Raw genomic sequence first — 24709 nt, forward strand, 5'->3', positions numbered from 1 at the left:
CCGCGATTTCGTCTGTACTCAGAAGGGTTGATTACTCCAATATGGCGCAATTCTCTCTTAAGACTATTCTCCCTTCGTGTTTGTTTATCTTAAGGTCAAAATGACCAAGAATTTTAGTCAGCTACATAAATATGTATAAATTTACACAATTCAATTATCTAAGTAAGTTTATCTAATAATCATGCGTTTTGTAAAAACTTAATATTAAAATATTACCATAAAAAATGTCTTTATTTGTAAAGTAATGGGTAAACGTGACAACACTCAAATTCCCGAGAGGCATTAATCATTCGGCTAAAAACGTTAGCTGCGCGGAACGGAACGCGACGTAAAGTATAAAACTTTCCGGGATCTACGGTGTGGTGCGAGTTATAAGCGTTAGCGTTTTCAACAATCATACTAATATTTTAAATGCGAAAGTTTAGATGGATGTTTGTTAGAGTTTGTAGCCTAAACTGCTGAACGGATATCAATGAAATCTGACATATATGAAGACGATAGTGTTGAAAAACATATGGCCTACTTTTGTTTTTTTAATTGCCACACGGACGAAGTCGTGGGCGAAAGCTAGTATATTAATAAGAACTTATGTTCCTACAGTTAATGGTATTTTATATTCCAGTGCAAGATGAGCGTGGCGGAGACCAGCACAGAAGAGCCCCCTGCGCCCCCCGCGCCGCCTGCGCCGGTTGCTGCGGGGGGTCCTGTGACGGCAGCCGCGCCCGACGGCACCGGTCCCCTCATACTGGTGCCCGTCGCGCCTCGGAAGCCCCCTAGAAGAGGTCCAAAGGTCCAACAGGAGAGGCCCAAACGAGCCCTCTTCTGCTTGACACTTAAGAACCCCTTGAGGAAATTATGTATAGATATAGTTGAATGGAAGTATCCTTTTTAATAATTTTTAAGTATAGCTGTTCCCGTGCGACTTCATCCGCACATTTGTCAAATTATCAATTACAAATGTCAAATGACATGACGATGACAAACCATGGCAATCTTGCTTCCTTGATGTTGGCAGCAACTTATGGTCTCTTTCCCACATTAGGATTTTTATTTTATCCAAAATATTTACCCCCTAAGTTTAATGGCGTGAAGATATAAAGCCTAAAGCATGATTTACGTGTAGGGATTTTTATTAAAAAAAATATTCAAAAATATGCTGTAATTGCAGAGATCTTAGGCAACAAAGAAGTGTGTGTTTACGCTTTATTATAATAGTATAGATTTAAGAACCTGCTTAGTTGCCGTTAAGTTTTTGAATTTATAAGATAGCAACAAACATTTCAAGTAAACATACTTAGATAGTTACTATGCTGTTTTTTAACAAATAAAATCTATAACAAATTCATTCCATGTCAGAGGATATTAAAATAAAAACGTACAACGTCTGTCAGAATTGTTTAATCAGCGGGCATCAGTTTGCGTTTGGTTTGAAACGAAGCCAACATTTCACAGATAGCTGATATCAAACAACATAATAATCAAAATTCAGCTTTTATCTAGCAAATATATTATTGTAAGATTTCTATATTATATTCCTAGATATCATAGAACTGAATTTACTTGATATTATCCAAGAATATTTAAATATAAAAATTCTTAAACGCTTACGAAATGCCTTTGTAAAAGCGGTTGTTCATTTCGTACACTCCTAAGTTATCTAGAATCAATTAAAGTCATACCTTATGAAGTTAACTTATACTTCGGGCCAGTCCCACCACTGGATAGAGGCTCAGATAACTTAAAAATGACGTCACTGTCAGATAAGGTAACAAAATCTTATATTTCCATCAGATATTTTACATGTTGGATTGTTATCAGACAATTTACAATTCGGTGGGACAGATTCTTAATGTTATAAAGAGGAAAGATTTGTAGTTTTGTATGTATTGAACTCTAAAACTACTGGGCTAATTTAAACAATTCTTTCACTGTAAAAAAACTACGTTATCGCTCAGTAACATAGGCTATACTTTTTATTGTTTTCGTAATTACACACGGACGAAGTCGCGGGTGACAACTATCATTGATATAATTTTAACATTCTCGTCTTTTCGCCAAAACGACCACATCTTACTCTGTTCTAACAAATTTTATACAGGTATGCAAGGTAAAATCCAGGCAAAATCAATGTTTACATTTCAACTACTTTTAAGCTTTCAAAATGTTCTGTCAACAGTATAGTTGCAGGCAGTCTGCCAGGGTATACCTCTGTACGTTTTACAAATTGATTTAGCAACTCAAATACATCGTTTACCGTTTCTAAAGAAATATAAACGTACGAGCTGTTGCCCGCAACTTCGTCCGCGTGGTATTAGAAAACATACGAACTATATAAATTAAAAATAGCTACGTATCCCTTGGGAACCGGACACTTTTCAGGGATGAAGCTTATCCCATGTGTACTCCAGACTTTGTTTTATATCTGTGCCAAATTTCAATAAGATACGTTGAAACGTTGCAGAATGATTGAGTAAACATTAAAAAACTAAATTAATGAATCCCACGGGAACCGTAACTATTGTTGGGATAAAAAGTAGCCTATGTGTTCTTCCAGACTGTGCTCTAAACCTGTGCCAAATTTCATGGAGATCAGTTAAGCCGTTTAGGCTACAAACGCTAACAAACATCCATCCATTCATCCATCCATCTAAACTTTCGCATTTATAATATTAGTAAAAAGTAGGATTATAATACTGTGTTTCGCTACTAGCTCCTTTTTAGCTCTTGTGGTGTAAACAGAATTATGTGAACCTGTAATTGGCGAACCTATATCGTTAATCAGGCTCTTATAAAATTTACTGGCTGTTGCTCGCGACTTCATCCGAGTGAAATTAAAAATATATAGCCTATAATACTCAGTGATAACGTACCTTTGAAATGGTTAAACAATCTTTGAAGTCGTTCTTGTAGTTGTTGAGTTATTTCAATACATACAAATATACAAATCTTTCCTCTTCATAATACTAGTAAAGATGTAAATAAAGACATAGACGTACCTTTCAAATGTAACCACTAACCTGTAAAATTAATTAAAAAATTAAAATCTTTTAAGACATAATCTTACTAAACTTATAAACAAAAAAATTCCCCTATTTACGCGTGCGTTCAATCAGGTCAACGCAATGCGTGTTACATGTTAACATTTTGTTTATTATATTTTTTGATACAACCCAGATACAAACTTACTAACATATTCATGACATGACTTGCAAGAAATTACAAATCATAAAACAGAATTTAAGTGGCTATGAGCGAAATTAAATTAGTTAGCGCCCCCATGAGTTTGATATCCCTTACTTTTCTTTACCGCGTTACACATCTGCTCCCCGCACGACGCCTTCATCGACCGATTTTCAGTCGTTAGCCCGGATGCGGGACTCCCCGCATCAACGTTATCGCCTAATGAATTAGAGCAGACCCACACCTTTGACTAAACTTTCGCACAATTGTGCGATTGTCCATTGTTTTGCCTTCAATTCAACTGTTCAGTTACAACTGAAATTCAATCATAGTAATACTAAACAGTTGTGCGATAAGTACTTAAGTCTACACGTTAGTTTCCATTGAAAAATGACTTGCACAATAATCTTATTGAGCAGTTAACTCAATTATTATTTCTACATTATTCTCATCGTTAGTTATATGAAAATATCGTCTGTCCGTTTGTCAACAACAGCTGCGTGCTGTCAGTGGTAATGCATACCATCTGTCGTGACCTAAAACCTCTGCAGTGTAGTTATAGTTACATATGGAGAGCTAATATTTTTCGTGCACTTCTTTATAAATTACTAATAAATCTTATTAAGAAATTAAGGTGATTTATAATAATTATTAATTTACAATACCATTTTTAGCTTTATGCCGCCCTGGGGGAGACTTCTACATTTTTTTTATAAAGAAAGTGGTTAAGACTGTTATGTGAGAGTAATTCGCAGACGCCGATTTGTCCAGAACCCTGGGTGGTCACCCAGCCGCCTATCCTCCAGCCTAACAAAGACATAGTAAACCAAACCCGTTAAAATCCGGAAAGACATTTCACAAAATGAGTTCACTAGTTAATTGCAGTATTAAATAAAGGAAGCCTCACTTCCTGGCATCAAAACGTCAAATACCTCTGTTCTCCATTCATGCATTTGTTGGATTGCTTGGCTCGCGGCCATTTATTTATCGTGTTGTTTATTTGCGTTCGGAGGCCGTTACCCGCTTACATGCCATGCATTACCATTGTTTCCCGTTATATTAAAAAAATGATCGAATTACCATTTAAGGGAACAACATCAGGGTTGAAAGCCAAAATTAATATTAAAAGCAATTTGCGGATCAAAATAATTTGAATAATAGAAGAAAATGTAATAAAGCTTCCTACGTTTGCACAGTTCTGACTGAACTAAAGAATCGAATTGTTAAGTTAAAAATGACAGTTACATTTTTGTCCACAGTTATAACCGAACATTTCGACTCTTCACTTAGAACTGAGCGTCTCTAGCAGTCTTTAATTGTACATTATCTTTGTTGAAAGATACCTTTGTAATCCTAAACAAATCGTACTAATATTATAAATGCGAATGTTTAGATAGATGTTTGTTAGAGTTTGTAGCCTAAACGGCTGAACGGATCTCGATGAAATTTGGCATCGACGTAAATTGTAATCTGGAAGAACACATATGCTACTCGCTTTTGTTTTTTTTAATGCCAACCGGACGGAGTCGCGGGCGAAAGCTAGTATCAAATAAATTAAACTTCTAACGGCCAATTGAACTTTGTATTTTCTTTAATCGCAATGTCTCATAGTAATCAGCTTTTCTTTAGAATCAATGAGATCATGCAAATGTCATGAAGAAATTCTTGGAAGACGATGACTGAATTTTCACTGAATTTTTTGGTGAATAACACAAAAAGTATTGATTGCGTTTGAGTCATACTATTGGCGTTCAAAGAAACCAATGTGTCAGTTGGGAATTGTAATTTACAAAACAACGAATGTAGATATCTTAGTAGAAAACATACGTCTGTTGAAACAATGATAGTTACTCCCACACAACTGAGATATAGCATTATAAAGCAGCGATTTATATAACTCAATACCGGATTGCTTTCGGCGAGAAATTTATCGACATTTAATGGATTTATTACGACTTACGATGCATTGATTATTTTATTTCATTCAACACTTATCTACAATTATAAATAAAATCGCTGATCTAGTGATGAATAATATTTTAGACTAGCTGTTCCCATGCGACTTTATCCGCATAAAATTATAAAAAAATCATTTTATAGTTCACATTTGTCAAATTATCAATTGCAAATGTCAAAATGACATGACATGTTGTCAACCTTGCTTCTTTGATGTTGGTAGCAACTGATGGTCTCTTTCCCACATTAGGGATTTAATCCAAAATATTTACCCCCTAAGTTTAATGGCGTTTAAAATATAGTGTAAAGCATCACGCAAAGGTAGGGCTTTTTATTAAAAAAAATCATAAATATGCTGTAATTGCTGACATCTTAGGCAACAAAGAAGTGCGTGTTTACGCTTTATTATAATAGTATACATTGGATTTATAAATACAATATCTTTGACTAGCACTGCTTGATGACAGTGAGGGCGCGCGCTTTTGACTAAACTATCGCAAAACTGTTTAGTCTCGCTTTGATTCCTATGAGCTTATATAGAAGTTACACTATTCTTTTTTTAGTTGTGCAACTAAACAGTTGAATGGGCTGCGAAACAATCGACAATCGCACAACAGTTGTATGACAGTAAGGGAGATTGCTTTTGGAAAATATTCTGCATAAAACTTTTAAACATAGAGTTCATTTGAAATGAGGTTCAAATAAATAAATTAATTGATTCCATGTTAATTTACTCTTTATAAACAGAAAAGATATTTCCCTAACTCAGTATCAGGCCGTTCGAGTGGATGATTCTGACCACAATCTTCGCTAACTGCATAGCACTCGCTGTGTACACACCCTACCCTAGTGGCGATTCTAATTACACTAATTCTGTTCTGGTAAGTATTTAGTATTACCTTAGAGTAATCTGAACGCAGTTGGTTTCCAGGTTAAGATGATAGGAGGAGAAAATATATGGGTCTAAGTAATAGAGTCTTATGAAATACTCTAAGTTAAAATCAAGCATTTATTTGTTTTTGTTTGTGAACTGCGTAAACTCCTTAACTGATTCCAACGACTGAGATGCGATTCGAATCGCATTCTTCTATAGAGTAGAGGTTTCCTGTTTTGTTAACACGCTAACTACTTAACAGGTCGATATCGGCCTGCCGCAGTATTTTAGCTGATGCGGACGCAGAAAACTATGTCCCTCTCGCTAGTACGACACGATTATCTCAGCTGTATACATTACATTACATAAAATGTTTACAGTATGTTTCCACAAAGTTATAGCAATTTAATCTGTCCTTGTGCTGGTGGGACTAGAAAGACCTGCCACGCACTGGCGGAAACATTATTAGGGGGCGCATTCTGGCCCGCCGCACCAAATGAAGAATTATGATTTTACTTGCCGTAGTTAACGTGTTAATCGACTTTTTGTTTGATTATAGGAAAAAATCGAGTACATATTCCTGGTGATATTCACGGGCGAGTGCGTGATGAAGATAATTGCGTACGGCTTCGTGATGCACCCCGGCTCCTACCTCAGGAACGGGTGGAATTTACTTGATTTCACTATAGTTGTTATAGGGTAAGTCTGCACAAACAATTATCATTATAAAGAAGCACTCTCTTAAATAAAACTATTTGAAATTTAAGTCCATATATTATATCGTACTCATAGATGTTTCGTTACCTCGTTATTCTTTTACACTAAGAAAACTAGGTAATTAAATTTCTTATTATAATAGTTGTGGACTCTAAATTTCCTCGCACTTTGTAGAAATTTCAAATAAAAGTTTGCTAAAGAGCTTTATAGTTTCGTAGTTCTCGTATAGTAAATTGTTTAACCAATACGTTTCTGATTGTCAGTATGGTGAGCACGGTGCTGTCGAGTATTTTCAAAGACGCGTTTGATGTGAAGGCGCTCAGAGCGTTCAGAGTTCTCCGGCCCCTGAGGCTCGTCTCTGGAGTACCTAGTGAGTATACCAAAGAAAATAAAAATATATTGTCTATTATTAAAACGACGCACCACTTTGACTAAACAATCGCAGAGATGTTTGCGATTGTCGATTGTTTTGCTAAACTAAAATGAATACTAACCACAAATGTAGGAAGAAATTTTCCACATAATAGTACTAAAGTGGACCATTTAACGAACCTGTATTCATTAATGACATATGTTCCCAGGTCTTCAGATAGTGTTGAACTCTATCTTAAAGGCGATGGTGCCCCTACTGCACATTGCGCTACTGGTCATCTTCGTCATCATCATCTACGCTATTATCGGCCTCGAGCTCTTCTCCGGCAAGATGCACAAGTCCTGCTACAATAAGCTTACAGGTACACAATGTCTAAGAGTGATGATGTAATTTATGTCGTAGGTGATAAACGCGTTATCTATCTATACTTATGAAATAACGGGTACCACGAAGGACGTTAGTTATGAGTGTGGTACCCCGGTAGAGGTAGACGTAAAAAGTGACTAAGATGACGGATGATAGTGTTATTTGGAAGACGAAAACCCGATGCGCCCTACGAGAATAGGATAAGGTAAGGGAGATAATGATGGGAGATGTGATAAAGCATAAACACACACTACATATGCTTACAATACGCTTTAGGCTACATCTTTTCATGCTCTCACACTTAGGGAGTAAATAACGTGGGGGAAAAGTGTTGGAGGGAAAGAGACAAAAACGACAATCTGACAAAAAGCAAGGATGCTATGGTAACGTTTTTATCCAACCTCAAAGGCCTTCGTTGCATTTGTGCATTATAATTTTGACACTTGCAATTGTAAGACTTCACAAATGTAAACAATAAAATAAAGTTTTCATAATTTCATTCAAGCCGTATGGGAACATTTCGTAAATACTGTCCCACCAAATTGTAAACTATCTGATTACAATCCAACGTGTAAAATATGTGAAGGAAATATTGGATTTTGTCCCTTTATCTGACAGTGGCATAATTTTTAAGCTATCTGAGCCTATATCAGCGAGTGGTGGGACAGGCCCTAAATGTTATTTTCCCTAGATGAGATAATGGAGTCTCCACACCCGTGTGATAATGACAACGGCTTCAACTGCTCGAGTATCGGTGAAGAGATGGAATGCCGCGAGGGTTGGATCGGCCCTAACTTCGGCATCACCAACTTTGATAACTTCGGCCTGTCCATGCTCACTGTCTTCCAGTGCATCACGCTAGAAGGATGGACTGATGTTATGTATAATGTAAGTTTGCTATTGCGTTTAGATGTCTGATTGATTTATCTTTGTTCTTTTGTAAAGCATCATTCGATTAGTGTTTTTGGAGTTCTTATCGTATTAAGTTTTTTTTTTCAGATACAAGACGCGATGGGCAACAGTTGGGAATGGATATATTTTATATCGATGGTGATACTGGGAGCTTTTTTTGTTATGAACCTAATTCTTGGTGTGTTGTCGGGGTAAGTGTTAATAAGTTTTCTCTAAAGTTAAAAATAATGCGACAATTTCAAAGTAAAATTAAGTATCTTTTGTTTTTCAATTTCAAAATAATTAAAAACTTATGCTTAATATTGTTTTTAGAGAGTTCTCTAAAGAAAGAGAGAAAGCAAAGAACAGAGGTGACTTCCAGAAGCTGAGAGAAAAGCAGCAATTAGAAGAAGACTTAAAAGGCTACCTGGACTGGATCACGCAGGCGGAATACCTGGAGCCGCTGGCAGACCAGCATGACACTGCTGATCAGAAGAGGGATTATGGAATGGGTTAGGAGATTTTATTATTCTATGACGAACATTTTTCACATAGTTAGAGCGGACGCACACTTTTGATTAAATTATCGCACACTACTGTGAGATTGTATCGTAGCAATGCAACTGTTTGGTTGCACAACTAAAAATCGAGTAGTGTGCGCACCTCCATGTGAGCTCATAGGAATCAAAGTGAGACTAAACAGTTGTGCGATAGTTTAGTCGTTGCTAATCAAAAGTAATACAGGTTTATTAAAAACAGGTCAGACGACGAGTGAAAACGACTCGACAGATAACTTGGGCATCGAGGTGTTGACGGAACAGAAGAAGAAAATGTCCATCGGCGAATGTTGGAAGAAGGATTTTGATAAAGTAAGATCCCTTAACATAACCTATAACATATATATTTATACTTTAATTTCTTTGTTATCCTGTAGGTGAACCGTCGCATGAAGCGTGCGTGTCGGCGCGCGGTGAAGTCGCAGACGTTCTACTGGCTGATCATTGTGCTGGTCTTCCTCAACACAGTGGTGCTAGCCAGTGAACATTATCAGTGAGTTTACTGTTACTTTTGATTTGAGGACTAGTACCTCCTTATTCCTTGTCATTAAAAAGGGTGTTTTTTCAACCTAACTAGATTCTTGTCATATTCGTCAGAAACTTTATTTATTTAACTGTTTCAATTCACGTAGATAACTGACGCCTTTTTTTCCAGCCAGCCCTCGTGGCTAGATCTGTTTCAAGAGTACGGCAACGCGTTTTTCGTGGCTCTCTTCACACTTGAAATGTTGGTCAAGATGTACAGTTTGGGTTTACAAGTAAGTGGAAACGAATCTATAAAATCATCTCCTTACCCCTTTCAGTTAGGAATGGGGATCGATGACTATGTACTATAAATAAATTCAAAAAACATTTTGTTGACATAAGCATTTCAATATGCTTGGTAGTAATTTTTTCGACATTATCCAGGGTTACTTCGTGTCGTTGTTCAATCGTTTCGACTGCTTCGTGGTGGTGGGGTCGATCAGCGAGATGGTGCTCACCAAGACGGAGGTGATGCCACCGCTCGGCATCTCCGTGCTCAGATGTGTCAGGCTGCTCAGGGTTTTTAAAGTTACCAAGTAAGATATGTAAAGAAAAACGGACCACACTATTCAACTAAACTTAAAACAGAGCGGATTCTGATGGCTTCAAGGATTACTAAGGGTTATCACAAATGACATGAGCTAAACTAATATTTTTTTCAGGTACTGGCGTTCACTGTCCAACTTAGTGGCATCATTGCTGAACTCCATCCAATCTATTGCTTCCCTCCTGCTGCTGCTGTTCCTCTTCATCATGATCTTCGCTCTGCTCGGCATGCAGGTCTTCGGCGGGAAGTTCAACTACGACCCTGTTGAGGAAAAAGATCGACATAACTTTGATTGTTTCTGGCAAGCGTTGCTTACTGTGTTCCAAGTAAGTTATGAAAAATCATACTAATACTATAAATACAAAATTTAGACGGATATTTGTTGGAGTTTGTAGCCTGAATTGGTAAAATTTGCCATAGTTGTAGAAAATAGTCTGAAAGAACACATAGGCTATTTAATTTTTTTTTAATTTCACACTGAGGGTGTCGTGGGTAAGAGCTAGTACATTATAGAAATTATTTTTGAAACAGCTTTGCGTATTTTTCTGTTTAATTTTAAACCATACACATAGAGGGAAGGTTTGTAATCATCACCAGCCTAAGATTGTTCATTGCTGAATATTGTTCCCCTCCGATTGCTACGATGATCCCATGCCACCCTTATCCAGAGCTTTCCTGCAACCTGGACCAGGTTTGCATCTAAGAAATATATTAGTCTACTTACCTATTTATAGATATTAACTGGTGAGGACTGGAACGCGGTGATGTACGAGGGTATTAAGGCGTATGGCGGCGTGGGCTCTGTGGGCATCCTCGCCTGTATTTACTTTATTATTCTCTTCATCTGCGGTAACTGTATCCTTTTAAAATTTCTGCGAGTTCTTTGTTCAATATTTGCTATATTTTGTTCGATTATTAAATCATTTTGGTGGCAGTATCTGTATAGACTTCTTCGTTTCTTGCTGTTCTTCACACACTTTTAATGTTTCCGGTTTCTTTTTTAAGCTCATTCTTCTATTGTCGTAAGTTTTCTGATTTACCTTCACTCCTAGTTGTACAGACATCCTACTGAACGTGTTCTTGGCCATCGCCGTAGATAACTTGGCTGATGCTGAATCACTCACTAATATTGAAAAAGAAGAAGGGGTAAGTACACTATACAATAAATAATCAAAACCTATGTTTAATCATCACTGATCACTGATAGATCGTTCTAGAAGCGGAAAACCCAGTTTCAGATAGAATGAGTTAAGGATGGTTGATTATTATTTATACTTGTATTCTAGCAAGCGGCAGAAGAGAAAGAAGGGGGCAGTATAATCGCAGAAGGTGGGCATGCTGACACGGATGACGAGTACATACATGACGAAGATGCATATACGACTGACAAGTATGTAAAAAGTATTGGTTTAAATGCCATTTTAACACACTACCACACTTCGAGACTTTAACTGTCAGACTGAAAAACTGACAAAGAAGGCTTTTAGCCAGATGTAGAATTAGAAGATTACATCAAGGGAACTTTAGTGTAATCCAAAATGTCTTGGAGTGTTATTCCATTTACATTTTTGTTGTATCTTCTGGAGTAATTGATGTAAAGTTAAAAATATTATTTTATGTTAATAGTTCAGAAAGAGAATATGAAGAAACAGGATCAGAGGGAGAACAACAAGAAGAGATAGAGGGAGAAGAAGATATTGGCCCTGAGGAAGAAATCGGAGAGGAGAGATTAGAAGATGAACAAGAGAGAGACGAACTTGACATGATGGAAAGTCATCAAAGAAATCATATAGGTGAGAGATACATTTAACAGTTTTATACGATTAAGGTTGAAGTGACTAATTTTTATGATACAATTTATGAAGAAAGGAAGGTGCAATTAAAAGATGCAACTTTCAACACATTTATTATAACTTCATTATGAATTTTGACTATGGTCTAGTCACCCTAATTTAGAGTAGGCTCCGAGCCCCTCGGTGGGGACGTAAAGTGAGCTGGTGATGATGATAAATGTTAAAGTAATTTCAGGTATACTATTGGTATTAGACAAATCTGGTACTTACCCCTATTTATTGCAAAGATAGTAAGCTGTTACAATTTTACTTAATGTTAAGTAAGAATAGATTAAACAAAAGTTTTTCACAAACTTACTAAGGAACAAATGTTGTTAATAAGTTTGAAGATTCTCTAGCAGTATTAGAAACTGCAGTTTCGATATAATCCAAGGATATTAAAACGTTGCTAACCAAAACAACAGTGAACACAGAGTTCGATGACGAGCCCCGACTGAAACGTAAACCGACCACATCTTCTGCGCGACCGCGTCGCCTCTCCGAGGTCGATATACGCGACTCTAAGAAACCAATACCAGATGCATCTTCGTTCTTCATATTTTCCAAAACCAACAGGTTAGGGCGACGACACGAGGAATAACAGCGGCTTTCCTTATTTAGATGTTCTCTCTTGGTTTCTCTTCTTTTCTTTTTACAATTTTTTAATATCTATTTTGTCTTTGACGGCTCTTTATTTTAAAGTAATTTATTTATAGCTTATTGATTTTGAAATCGGATTTCAGTTTTACTTTATCTTAGCTTTTCTTTAAAACGTTTACGTCGTCAAAGACAAATTCTGCGCCTATGATTTTACTCGTTTCTAATTTATTAAATTTCAGCTATTCTCTTTATTGTTTTATCTGTATTTAAATTTATTCTCACAATACTTTGCTTCTTTCACTATTTATGTTTGCATTGGTTTCATCGTTGAAAATTTAGATAACTAAGGTACCGATTTCATTAGCATGTTTAGGGTGTAACTTTTACAGGAAGTATTTAAGTTTAAGGTTAGTTATTTTGAAGTAAACTAAAGAGGTATTGCCATCTTTTTCTATCACGAAGATGGGGAGCAGTGTGAAGAGGAAGGGAGACTAGTAACGGCTAGACCCCGGAGGGTTTCAGAGCTGAATATGCCAAATCAGACGCCACCAATACCGAACGCTAGTAGTTTCTTCGTATTCTCACCGACGAACAGGTGATTGGTGGTTTAGATGGTACCCGTCTCATTGTATGTCACCGGCAAATCGTGAATACCCGTTTGAAATTTGATTAAGCAAATAGTAAAACCCTCGGTTGCTCAGGAGTTAAGCACTTGACTCGTAAATAGGTCTTGGGATCGAATCTCACTGTACCAGTCTGTTTTGATTTTTGAATTTCATATGTACCCAACATTCTTACAGTGAAGGAAAACATCGCGATGAAACCTGTACATAACAAAACTCAAAATTATCTGAAGTTAACCAACCAATAGGCCAGCGTTTTTGATCATGTCTTAATTACCTATTTTAGCCTTCCTTACGAGCCACTTCGTAGACGTATAGAATTTTAATAATTGTAAATTGTAGACTGAACAACTTGTCACTTTTATTGCCGTTATTTCAAGTTTTTACGATTTGCCTTGACAAATTAAAAACTGGGAGCTTAAACGATTTGCTGGTATAGACCATTGGTATTGTCGCCTCGATTTGTCTGTCATTCAAATGTCTTCATGTAAATTTATATGTGTGAATGTTAAATTTTGTACGTAAATTATTTCTGAACCCAAATTCTATGACAATGAGATTAAAGGGTACCTTAGATGGTTTTAGTGGTTAGGTTTGTTTTACAATTTGGGTTATCAGTTGAAGCATGTTTAAAAAATGCGATTTTAGTCGAATAGTTTTTTAGTCGAGTTTTCGTACGAAGATTTTTTTTATTGTTTGTTAGAATGCATGAGCTTTTTACTGTTTTAAGGTTTGCAATTGTTTTAATGTTTTACAGCCTTCGTGTGATTGTTTTTGCTTTTTTTATATTTAATACAATTTGAAATTAATATTGTGCTGTTCATTTTGTGTGTAATTGTTTGTCAATGTTAGTAAAGTTATGTTAATGCTACAAGGTAAAGTAAATAAATTATGAAAGATATATTTAACTTAATAAGGGAAATTTCTAAACAAAATTGCAAAGGATTTGATTAAAAAAAACGTATCAAACATGATAACATGCCAATAGATGGCGTTATTTCGAAAACTGCTTTACTATAGTACATTTCTAAATATGGTAATCTTTATATATTTTACTTATATGCTAGGTTTCGTGTACTTTGCTACAAGTTGTCGGCTTCCTCTACCTTCGGAAACATCATCCTCGTGTGCATCCTCTTCTCCTCCGCCATGTTGGCTGCAGAGGATCCATTGGATGCTGCACAGAAGGGATTTAGGAATTGGGTAAGAGAAATTGTTATTGATAGTTGTTGTTCGCGACTTCGTGTACGTGAAATTACAAAAATAATAAAAATGTAGCCTATGCCATCGATAAGTTACCTTTCTAACGGTTTAAGAATTTTTTGAAATCGGCCCAGTAGTTTTTACGTGAATCGGATACATACAAAAATGCAATTCTTTCTCCTTTATAACGTTAGTATAGATGAACCAGTTATCTGCGTCTCCAAAGAGAATGTAATAATAATTACTTTGACGAAGATCGTATGATAGCTGCCTAGATCTAGCTTAGGTCATCGGCTAGCGATGCATATGGTAAAAATAGTATTAGAATGAGAATAATAAATAAATTAAATATATGAGATGTTAACTTAAAGCCAAGAAGTCAGATAAAAAGTACACAATTCTCTTCTTTCCTTAGATGTTTCACTATATAGAAAACATCTCGAAAAAGTCTGTATGAAAAGATCTCTGTTTTCGTATTTTCATTGGAAATCTAAAGTTTTGTATAAGAATGAAGTATACTGTCTGTTCAGTTACTGAGCCAGTTCGACATGTTCTTCACGGGCATCTTCACACTGGAGCTGTTTCTGAAGCTGGTGACGTACGGGCTGGTGCTGCACCCGGGCGCCTTCCTGCGCTCCGCATTCAACGTCCTCGACATGCTCGTTGTCTGCGTCTCGCTCATCTCTATGAGCTTTAAGTTAGTACTTAATATTACTTATTCATTACTTTCCTGTCTTGATTACTATAGTTGGGTTACACCCAACACTTTAATATTGTAACGCTCCCATACTCATAAATAAATGTCTGTTTTATGTCAATTTATCTTAGGGTTTGTTGTCTAAGTTCTACAGAAATGTATCGAACACCTCAAAAATATCTGTATTCACTTACGTTACTTTAATTTGAATCAAGTATATCTATTCAAATGGTTTTACTTATTTGAATGTTGTCTACAGGTCTGGCAGTATATCTGTAGTGAAAATTTTGCGAGTGTTCAGGGTGCTTCGGCCTCTTAGGGCCATCAACAGGGCCAAGGGCCTTAAGGTCAGTCTCAAATCCTTCACCACGTCATCCTTTATATTCTTAATTCTAAAACCGACTATAAATAAACTGATAATATACTTAAGCCAAGGTTTTCTGAAATGAATAACTACGTCTTTAGATCCAATGTTATAAAGATATACACTATTGAAATCCTAAACAATTGCTTTCCCTGATTATAGCACGTTGTTCAATGCGTGATCGTTGCCATCAAAACGATTGGCAACATATTATTGGTAACATCATTACTACAGTTCATGTTTGCTGTCATGGGAGTTCAAATGTTCAAGGTAGGGGGCTTACTATATTATATTTCAGGAGCAATACAGCACTATGCTATCCAACACGTGTGTAAACAAATATTGTCTACATCCCTATTCTCTACGACTTCAATTACACCTTTGGGTATTAAATCTTTGGATTCTTTTATCTTTTCTTACTTTCCTATCTTTTAATTTACTCATTTCTCATGGTTTCTATCTTTCGCATTTCAAGCCGTCTTTGCAGTTGCTTTGATTTCTTGTGCTAACTCCATCGCTGCTCATATTCTTCTAGCATTATCTATACTGTTCTATTTTATAAGCTGCTTTGATTCTTCATATTAGGATTAACAATACAATAGTTTAGCATGTCAATAGAGATATTAAGTTTTTAGAAGAATTAATGTTGTCTAAACTAGAGCATGGTGAAGGAACCCAAAGGTGTAGATCATTTAGACTAACTTCCAGTTTAAAATAACCATCCCCCCTACCTTGGCGTTTAAGTATCCACCCCGGATCTAACTTGTCTGTACTTAGTTATAACAGATTACCTGCCCCATGCCCTGTATTAAACATGTTTGCTTGTCCCCTATGTTCCGACGCTGCGTGGTAACCGGTCATTGAAATCTGGCGTATACCTTTGGTAATTGGTAATGTATGGGCGTGCGACCAATCACTATAATGCCGTAGTACGTGGTGAAATGTGTGATAGTAGCAATTAAGACTATAGGAAACATAATGCTAGTTACGTATTTATTACAATTTATGTTCGCTGTCGTTGGTGTACAGTTATTTAAGGTGAGGCTTCCATTGCATGGATAAGTGGGATATTCTAAATCATACCCAAATGTTTGTTTCGCTGCATTTGTACTTATATCGCACGCCAGAGGGGTACTTATTGTGTTTCTTTGTATAAATGTTTGCATAAGTTGTTATTGCTTAAAAATTATTACTAAAATCTATGATGAGAACATGCTTGATGTAAGATTATAATCAAGAGTGAACCAGGGTAATGTACAGGGGTAGCAGCCCTCTAAAATCTTTTTCATGGTTGCTATCTCTCACTAGACCTAGCTTATGTTATCGGCTGGTAACTCTCATGGAAAGTATTCCACTAAAATAAAAAGAATAGATGAATGTTTATCAATTAAAACAATTGGTTTTAAATGAAAATTTTTACAAAACCTACTGATAAAATTTTATGCAATGTATGTATCGAAAACCTAATACAAGTATAGTGAAATATATTTGTAAATCTTTAGAAGTTCCCACTTATGAAGTAGTTAACAGAATGTATAATAGAAAAATGTGTATGTAATAGTGTGCATGAAGAATGTAAAGCCGTTTACAATTGCTTGTGTCGATCGATGTACATAGCTGTTATGTAACGCTTTTCATCATGAGAAATGAGATGTTACTATCTTATAAAATGATGTTAGACATAGTAATGTATTGGTTTTGTATAGTGTTGTTTGAGCATGGTAAATAAATCAGTTTTTACTGAACATATGTCTAATTTCAAAGAGTTTTGTTTCAGGGCAAATTTTTTAGATGTAATGATATTTCTAAGATGACTAAGGAGGAGTGTCAGTAAGTACATATATACTATCTATACTATCTATACTATTATAATAAAGAGTAAACACACACTACTTTGTGGCGTAAGATGTCAGCAATTACAGCAAATTTTTGAATTATTATTTCTTTAATAAAAACCCCTTAACGTAGAACACGCTTTAGGCTATATGTTTTCACGCTATTAAACTTAGGGGGTTAATAAATTGGAAAATACACATTCATGTTGGAAAGGGACCACAAACTACAAATGCCAACATTAAGGAAACAAGGTCGCCCCATGGTTTGACATCATGTCATGTCATTTTGATTTGCAATTGAGATTTTGACACATGTAAACAATAAAATTAAAATTTTCACAATTTTATGCGGATGAAGTCGCACGGGAACAGTATTTTTATAATTATTTTAAATTAATTTATAACGTTACGTATGACGTATCTATACTTTCGTGAAAAAGGAAACAAAGTAGGGAGACAATTTAGATATGACAACTGATAGAGATGTATGGAAGAATATATCCTGTGCCAACCCTCCGTATGGACATACAAAAATTGATGGCTGACTTTTTTTTCAGGGGGACGTATTTAGTATTCGAGAATAGGAACTATGTAGTAAGAGATAGAGAATGGAGAAGAAATGATTTTCATTTTGACAACGTGATGAAGGGCATGCTTACATTGTTCACTGTTTCCACATTTGAGGGATGGCCAGGGTAAGATTTTTCTCTTCTTATTTTTATCTAAGACCGTATTAACTCGGGCACCGAACCTTAACTGGCGCCAACCAATGAACGTCCTGCTGTTGCGGGCGCCAGCCAATCGAAGTTCAGTATTTAGAGGCGCCGGACTGGTTCCACAAACGGGCGCCCAAAATTCGAATTAATTTACTTATACTTATATATTTGTTGTTTATTATTTTTCAATATGAACGTATTTCGCAGGTTGTTGTACGTATCAATAGATTCGAACGCGGAGGACCGCGGCCCTATAACTAACTTCCGTCCAATTGTTGCAGCCTACTATATTATTTATATTATTATTATTGCCTTCTTCATGGTGAGTATACTCTCACAGAGGAATACTGAAAGACATATTGAATACTTCGCTTCATAGCCACAATATTTTGGTGTTCAAAAGTGTTACATATTAATGTGCTTATTTACCCCTAACGCAGTTCCTAACAGTGCTAATTACTAAGAGGAGACATCTGAATGGATTCAAACTTGAGTAATCACTAGAAGTTTTTTGTTGTGGCTTATGTGCGATTTGAAATAGTAACTAAAGATATAATTAATATAACTAATTTTAGGTCAACATATTCGTTGGTTTCGTCATAGTGACATTCCAAAACGAGGGTGAACAGGAGTACAAGAATTGCGAACTCGACAAGAACCAAAGAAATTGTATTGAATTCGCGTTAAAAGCAAAACCCATTAGAAGGTACGATTACTATTTACCTTTAAAAAGAAACAGATTACTGTAATTAGAAAAAGATTTTATAACTTTAGAGACCGCTTAAAATTGTATAAAACTGCAGTAAAAAACACTTTCTCTACAATCAGGTATATCCCAAAACATCGTATTCAGTACAAAGTATGGTGGTTCGTGACGTCACAGCCCTTTGAATACGCCATCTTTGTGCTCATCATGATCAACACCATCACCCTCGCGATGAAATACCACAACCAGTCAGCAGAATACAGCAAAGCATTGGATCTCCTCAACATGCTGTTCACAGCGGTCTTCGCGCTGGAGTTCATATTTAAACTGGCTGCATTCAGGTTTAAGGTAATATAAACTACTAGCTTTCGCCCACGACTCCGTCCGCGTGAAATTGAAAAAAGTCATAAGTGAGTAGCCTATGTGTTCTTACTATCCTCTACATCTAAGCCAAATTTCATCAAGATTCGTTCAGTCGTATAGACGACATACTCTAACATCCATCCATCTAAACTTTCGCATTCATAATATTAGTATGATTTTATCTTTCTAATGTTTATAGCCATCGTATTATTCTAGAATTACTTCGGCGACGCGTGGAACACCTTCGATTTCATCATAGTCCTCGGAAGTATCATTGACATTGTTGTATCACAAGTAAATGAACTTAAAAACCAGGTAAATAGGCAATTATAGTATAAAATCTGATAGACAAACACCTAAATGCCGTCTCATTTCGAAATAATAATATATTTTTAAATAAACATCTAAACTATAAAATGTAAAACTATATTAAATTGTGCAGAAAACTGGAGAAATAGAATCAATGAATTAACGCAAAGAAATGCTAAAAACAAATGAACTATCACAGTTCTAGTTATTTTAATGATTATCAAAACCCTTAAACAATTCTTATAAAATCTACATTAAAAGACTTTCTTAGTGTTCATTAAATATTCAACAAGAAAGCATAAGAGCTTGGTAATAATAAAAAAACAACTTCGTATTATTTCTAAATGCAGACGGCGTAGTTACTGTCCCCAGCATGGACGTTGATGTTGTAATAACATACGCTAGAGCACTGTAATTACAATAATTAACTAAGGAATTCAAGCGAGCAATGTTTATTTCAGGGTAGTGGATTGCCAAGAGCACATGTTGTTAAGGTAAGGACGCTTACACGCAGAAATAAGTTATTAGTATTAGAAAAGATAATAAAAGATAGAATATAGTATAGGTCCACAGAGAAATAGAAAACAAAATAACCTAAGCTTTTAATGTCGTATATCATATATAATGCTTTAGGTGTACAAATTATTTGGGACAGTAACAGTGTGCTTAAGGACACAAGATTAGCAAGAAAGCACAACATATTTAGAACACAAAACTCATAGATGCAAAAAGCACTTGACACATACATATCAAAAAGAATTGATTACAGCAAACGAACTTGTGGAACACACTTATAACGAAGCATAAATTTAAAATGTATATCTAATCCTAGCAAAAATACTAAGAAACAAGCGATTTAATGCCAACTTTTACAACGAATATAAGATATTTACTTGTCATGGTTTAAATACAGAGTAAAATCAAGCAACAGAAATAATGATGTGTAGTAACACATCTCTTTCTTTCTCAATGGAAATAGGTAAGAGGAAAAGAGATAACTCGATTTCATATTTCAGGAGTCTTCGATACCATCGATAAATTTCTTCCGACTGTTCCGTGTAATGAGACTGGTCAAGTTATTATCCCGAGGTGAAGGCATTCGAACTCTACTGTGGACGTTCATAAAGTCCTTCCAAGCTCTGCCATACGTCGCATTGTTGATACTTATGTTGTTTTTCATTTACGCTGTTGTTGGGATGCAGGTAACCAAGACTTTGTTAAAAATCTTCATGATTAATAATCTAAATGATTTTGTAATGTGTGTGAGCTGGTGCACTCTTTGACTAAACGCACAATTGTTGTGCGATTGTCGATTGTTTGTCAGCACAACTGTTTAGTTGCACAACTAAAAATCGAGTGTGCGCTCTATATAACCTCTAAGGAATCAAAGCGAGACAAAACAGTTGTGCGATAGATTAGTCAAAGGTGTGTGCCAGCACATACGTATTATAATATACATTCAAAGAAGTAGTTTTTTTTACCAAAACTGTTAAACTGCGTTTATTTGTACATATTTGCAAACCTGTTTTATTTCTTGTATATCTTAGAAACTAAACTAGTTAATACTATTAATAGTGTGTGTATATGTGTGTGTGTGTGTAATTATAATAGTGTGTGTTTATATTGTTTTAGGTATTTGGTAAGATAGCGATCGACGACGACACTCCGATCACACGCAACAATCATTTCCAAACGTTCCCGCAAGCCATCCTTGTGTTGTTTCGCTCTGCCACTGGTAAGATTCCTTAAACTGTACAAAATTGACTTTGTTGAACTACCAATATTATAAATGTAAAAATGTAGATTGGTCTGTAAATAACTATCCGGATCTTTCTGAAATTTGACATAAATGTTGAACGTAATCTGAAAGAACAGAGATTTATGTTTCTTAATTCCGCGGACGGTATCGCGTGCTACAGCTAGTTTTCCATGAATATGCAATGTTACACGATTGACAAGAGTAATGCCTTTCGCTCACAAATATGTAAATTATTTATAGACGTCTAGATTACACAACTGACCCTATTTTGACTAAACTATCGTACAACCGTTTGATCTCGTTTTGATTCCTCTGATTATTTGTGAACTACGAAACAATTGACAATCGCACCATTGCACGATTCTTTAGTCAGAGGTCTGCCCGCTCTTAAATGTTATTCGATTTATTTTCTTTCCCTGAGTGTTACAGCGTCAAATATATATTTTACGAAATGTTTTGGTTTTGTTGTGTGGTAGGAGAGGCGTGGCAGGACATAATGATGGGCGTGTCGCCGGAGCCCGAGGTGCGCTGCGACCGGAACTACGCGGACGAGGGCGAGGGCGCGGGCGAGGAGGAGGGCACGTGCGGCTCCGTGCTCGCCTTCCCCTACTTCATCTCCTTCTACGTGCTCTGCTCCTTCCTGGTCGGTATACTGAACTTATATGTTGCGTTAGAGAAACGAAACGGAGCTTTGTCGCGGTTTTAAAAACTGCAAATACTAAAAACATACTAAAATATAATGAATACACTGTAAATAAATTGTGCTAGTTAGTGAAATAGGACGGGTTTTTGTCGCGGTTTTAAGAAATATTAAAACTTGTTAATTATGCTATTTTAGTTTTTTTTTTATTAATTTATGAAATACATCAACAGATAAGTTATTAAACAATCATATAAGAAATATATTTTTTTTTATTTTACCTAAGATGGCAAACGAGCAAGCGGCCACCTGAATCCGCCAAAATGGCGAAGCGACCGCTGCCCATAGACATCTGTAATTGCAGATGCGTCGCCTACCCTTATCCGACAGAGGAGGAGACGCACATAAAGAGGATATTTCCTCTTCCTATGCATCTCCTCCACCGTCAAATCCACTTCCCCCTTCCCATCCTCTCATAAGAAAAGGGTGGTAAAGAGAAAGGGATTTAAATATGACACAAGAATGATAACAAATCCTGTTATATACAAATATAGGTATACAATATTGTTAGATAAAAAAAAGAAAACATTAGAAATATCTGGTACCTTCAATTGTTTTCTATTCAGGTTTTTTTTAAACGTTTTTGTCATAGTAACTCAAAGTGGTTTCTTGTCGCCTTGTAATAATATTTTGATTTCTCTTTCAGATCATCAATCTATTCGTAGCAGTAATTATGGATAATTTCGATTATTTAACAAGAGACTGGTCAATTCTGGGACCACACCACTTAGATGAATTTATAAGGTAACAATTTACCTCACAGCCTTACAAATAAACGCGGTAAAAACTTAGGAATAAACTGAGTATTAACATATTTGTAATTATGTATAATTTTATTACAATCCTATATTTTGTTAACGTAAAACAATTGTTTAATTTGTAGGTTATGGAGTGAATACGACCCGGACGCTAAGGGTCGGATTAAACATTTAGATGTTGTCACTTTGTTAAGAAAAATTAGCCCACCATTAGGTAAGTGTACGAGAAACTTAACTTCACTTCAAGTTATTAAGTGGTATTCAATATAAACTACGCTAAGGGACTTTCTTAGACAAATTAGACAAAGTATCTTTACTAAATAACGAAATATTAATTACTAGCTTTTGCCCGCGACATCATCCGCTTGGAATTCAAACAAAAGTGTAGCCTATGTGTTCTTCCAGACTCTACATCTATGACAATCATCGAAATCCGATCAGCCGTTTAGGCTACAAAGTCTAACAAACATCCATCTAAACTTTCGCATTTATAATATTAGTAAGATAGTTTATTACTGTTTTCAGGTTTCGGCAAACTTTGTCCTCATCGTGTGGCATGCAAGCGTCTCGTCAGTATGAACATGCCACTCAATTCTGATGGCACTGTCCTCTTCAATGCCACTCTCTTCGCTGTCGTCCGCACTTCATTGAAAATCAAAACTGATGGTACGATTTATAAGAAACTTGCTGTTGTTTGCGACTTTGTCCACATAGAATTAAAAAAATAAAAATGTTTCCTCTTTATAGTATAGATTACTTAACAGTTTTATTTACGCTAGGTAACATCGACGACTGTAACACGGAGCTGCGCGCGGTGATAAAGAAGATCTGGAAGCGAACCTCCCCCAAGCTGCTGGACCAGGTGGTGCCGCCGCCGGGAGACCCCAACGAGATCACCGTCGGCAAGTTCTACGCCACCTTCCTCATACAGGACTACTTCAGAAGGTATGCTTTCACCAGCTCAGTATACGTCCCCACTGAACTACTCTAAGAATCACTATGCTATAGTCAAAATGTACAGAATCTCTCTCTCTCTCTCTCTCTCTCTCTCTCTCTCTCTCTCTGGTTAAAACGAGAGAAAGAGATTTTCATCTTTTATGGTCTATTTAAGACAGTTTGTTAACGAATTAACAAGTTGACTTGGTATGATGAAGATGCCTTTTAAAGTCAAAATGTTTTTAAGTTCCAAATTTTTAGCCTGTAATAACAATATTATCAGGAGAAATGGTTGAAATTATACAATTTTTCAGGTTGCTTATTTTTTATTTATTTTATTAGTTTGTCTTTTAAAATATTGTTATTAAAGTTTCAACATACACATTAGAAATAAACATTTTACTACAAATTTCTACTGGAATGTAGAATAATTGAGTGTTGAAAGAATTACTCGTATGTCAATGTATATTTATGTGTTTACAAATCAAATAAAATGTAAAACTGATTGTATATTTCTGTTCCATAGGAATCACGCGTAAGTAACATCAATAAAGAAATGTATGTGTTTAGGATGTTTTTGCCCCTTTAGAGTTTTTGAATTTTACAATGCAAATCATTTTATACATAGATACCGAATTCAAAATAGACAACACATTAGAAAACATGAAAATTGTTAGGAAATTTTTCCTATTTTTTTATATTTGGGTTATTTCCCGCATGATCCTACATGGAGTTTAATTTCTTTTTCTTTTGAAATAATTTATATACCCCCAGCCATAATCACGGGCTAAATTAACGAATTAAGCATGCAAAAAAAACAGATCTTTGATTTTTTTACCTATCCTAATTACACCAAATTGTGTTTTCCCCCTTTTTTGATTTAGTTTTAGAAGCGATCGAAATTCACGATTTAGGCACTAGTTTTTTATATTTTAGATATTTAAAAATTTAAAATAACCTCGAACCAACACTATCAGATTATTAAAAAAAAAATAAACAAGTTAATACGAAATTTTGTATAAAGAACATTCTAGATTTTATTGATTAACTTTAGTTGAGCTTACAAGGAAATCAAGTAAGTAACTAAAAAAAAATACAGCCGAAAGAATAATGAAATTATACTATATTATATATATACTATTAGAATTATATTATGTTTCCTAAGATGTCAGAAGTCCATTTTATAAGAGTACATCGCTCCATTGCTTCCGGTGTGTTCCATTTCCCGTCACGTGCCAGCTCCACCAATCACATCGCCGACATTAGCGCCTCTAGCGGACTTATCTAAGAGTCCATGAGCGCGGCACCAAATAGAATCCAAG

General features: G+C 35.7%; 1 protein-coding gene across 1 annotated transcript in view; it reads left to right on the top strand.

Annotated features, from left to right (window-relative positions):
* The window catches only part of LOC106111443 (muscle calcium channel subunit alpha-1-like), a 62344-nt gene that overhangs the window by 31433 nt on the left and 6202 nt on the right, over positions 1-24709 (top strand). The window contains exons 3-38 of the mRNA XM_013293538.1: positions 623-879; positions 5912-6017; positions 6570-6709; positions 6991-7097; positions 7309-7461; positions 8158-8354; positions 8466-8569; positions 8691-8869; positions 9117-9226; positions 9292-9407; positions 9570-9672; positions 9824-9975; positions 10102-10312; positions 10721-10841; positions 11047-11132; positions 11273-11376; positions 11613-11779; positions 12244-12394; positions 14109-14244; positions 14775-14941; positions 15201-15288; positions 15468-15575; positions 17083-17135; positions 17698-17835; positions 18064-18178; positions 18432-18562; positions 18685-18910; positions 19142-19240; positions 19696-19728; positions 20251-20436; positions 20867-20969; positions 21470-21636; positions 22340-22437; positions 22577-22665; positions 22977-23117; positions 23231-23396. Coding sequence (XP_013148992.1) covers positions 629-879; positions 5912-6017; positions 6570-6709; positions 6991-7097; positions 7309-7461; positions 8158-8354; positions 8466-8569; positions 8691-8869; positions 9117-9226; positions 9292-9407; positions 9570-9672; positions 9824-9975; positions 10102-10312; positions 10721-10841; positions 11047-11132; positions 11273-11376; positions 11613-11779; positions 12244-12394; positions 14109-14244; positions 14775-14941; positions 15201-15288; positions 15468-15575; positions 17083-17135; positions 17698-17835; positions 18064-18178; positions 18432-18562; positions 18685-18910; positions 19142-19240; positions 19696-19728; positions 20251-20436; positions 20867-20969; positions 21470-21636; positions 22340-22437; positions 22577-22665; positions 22977-23117; positions 23231-23396 — 4802 coding nt within the window. The 5' untranslated portion in view covers positions 623-628. The remainder of the gene's footprint in view (positions 1-622; positions 880-5911; positions 6018-6569; positions 6710-6990; positions 7098-7308; positions 7462-8157; positions 8355-8465; positions 8570-8690; positions 8870-9116; positions 9227-9291; positions 9408-9569; positions 9673-9823; positions 9976-10101; positions 10313-10720; positions 10842-11046; positions 11133-11272; positions 11377-11612; positions 11780-12243; positions 12395-14108; positions 14245-14774; positions 14942-15200; positions 15289-15467; positions 15576-17082; positions 17136-17697; positions 17836-18063; positions 18179-18431; positions 18563-18684; positions 18911-19141; positions 19241-19695; positions 19729-20250; positions 20437-20866; positions 20970-21469; positions 21637-22339; positions 22438-22576; positions 22666-22976; positions 23118-23230; positions 23397-24709) is intronic.

Source organism: Papilio polytes, unplaced genomic scaffold, assembly GCF_000836215.1.
Source record: "Papilio polytes unplaced genomic scaffold, Ppol_1.0 DF824169.1, whole genome shotgun sequence".
Classification (NCBI taxonomy): Eukaryota; Metazoa; Arthropoda; class Insecta; order Lepidoptera; family Papilionidae; genus Papilio; species Papilio polytes.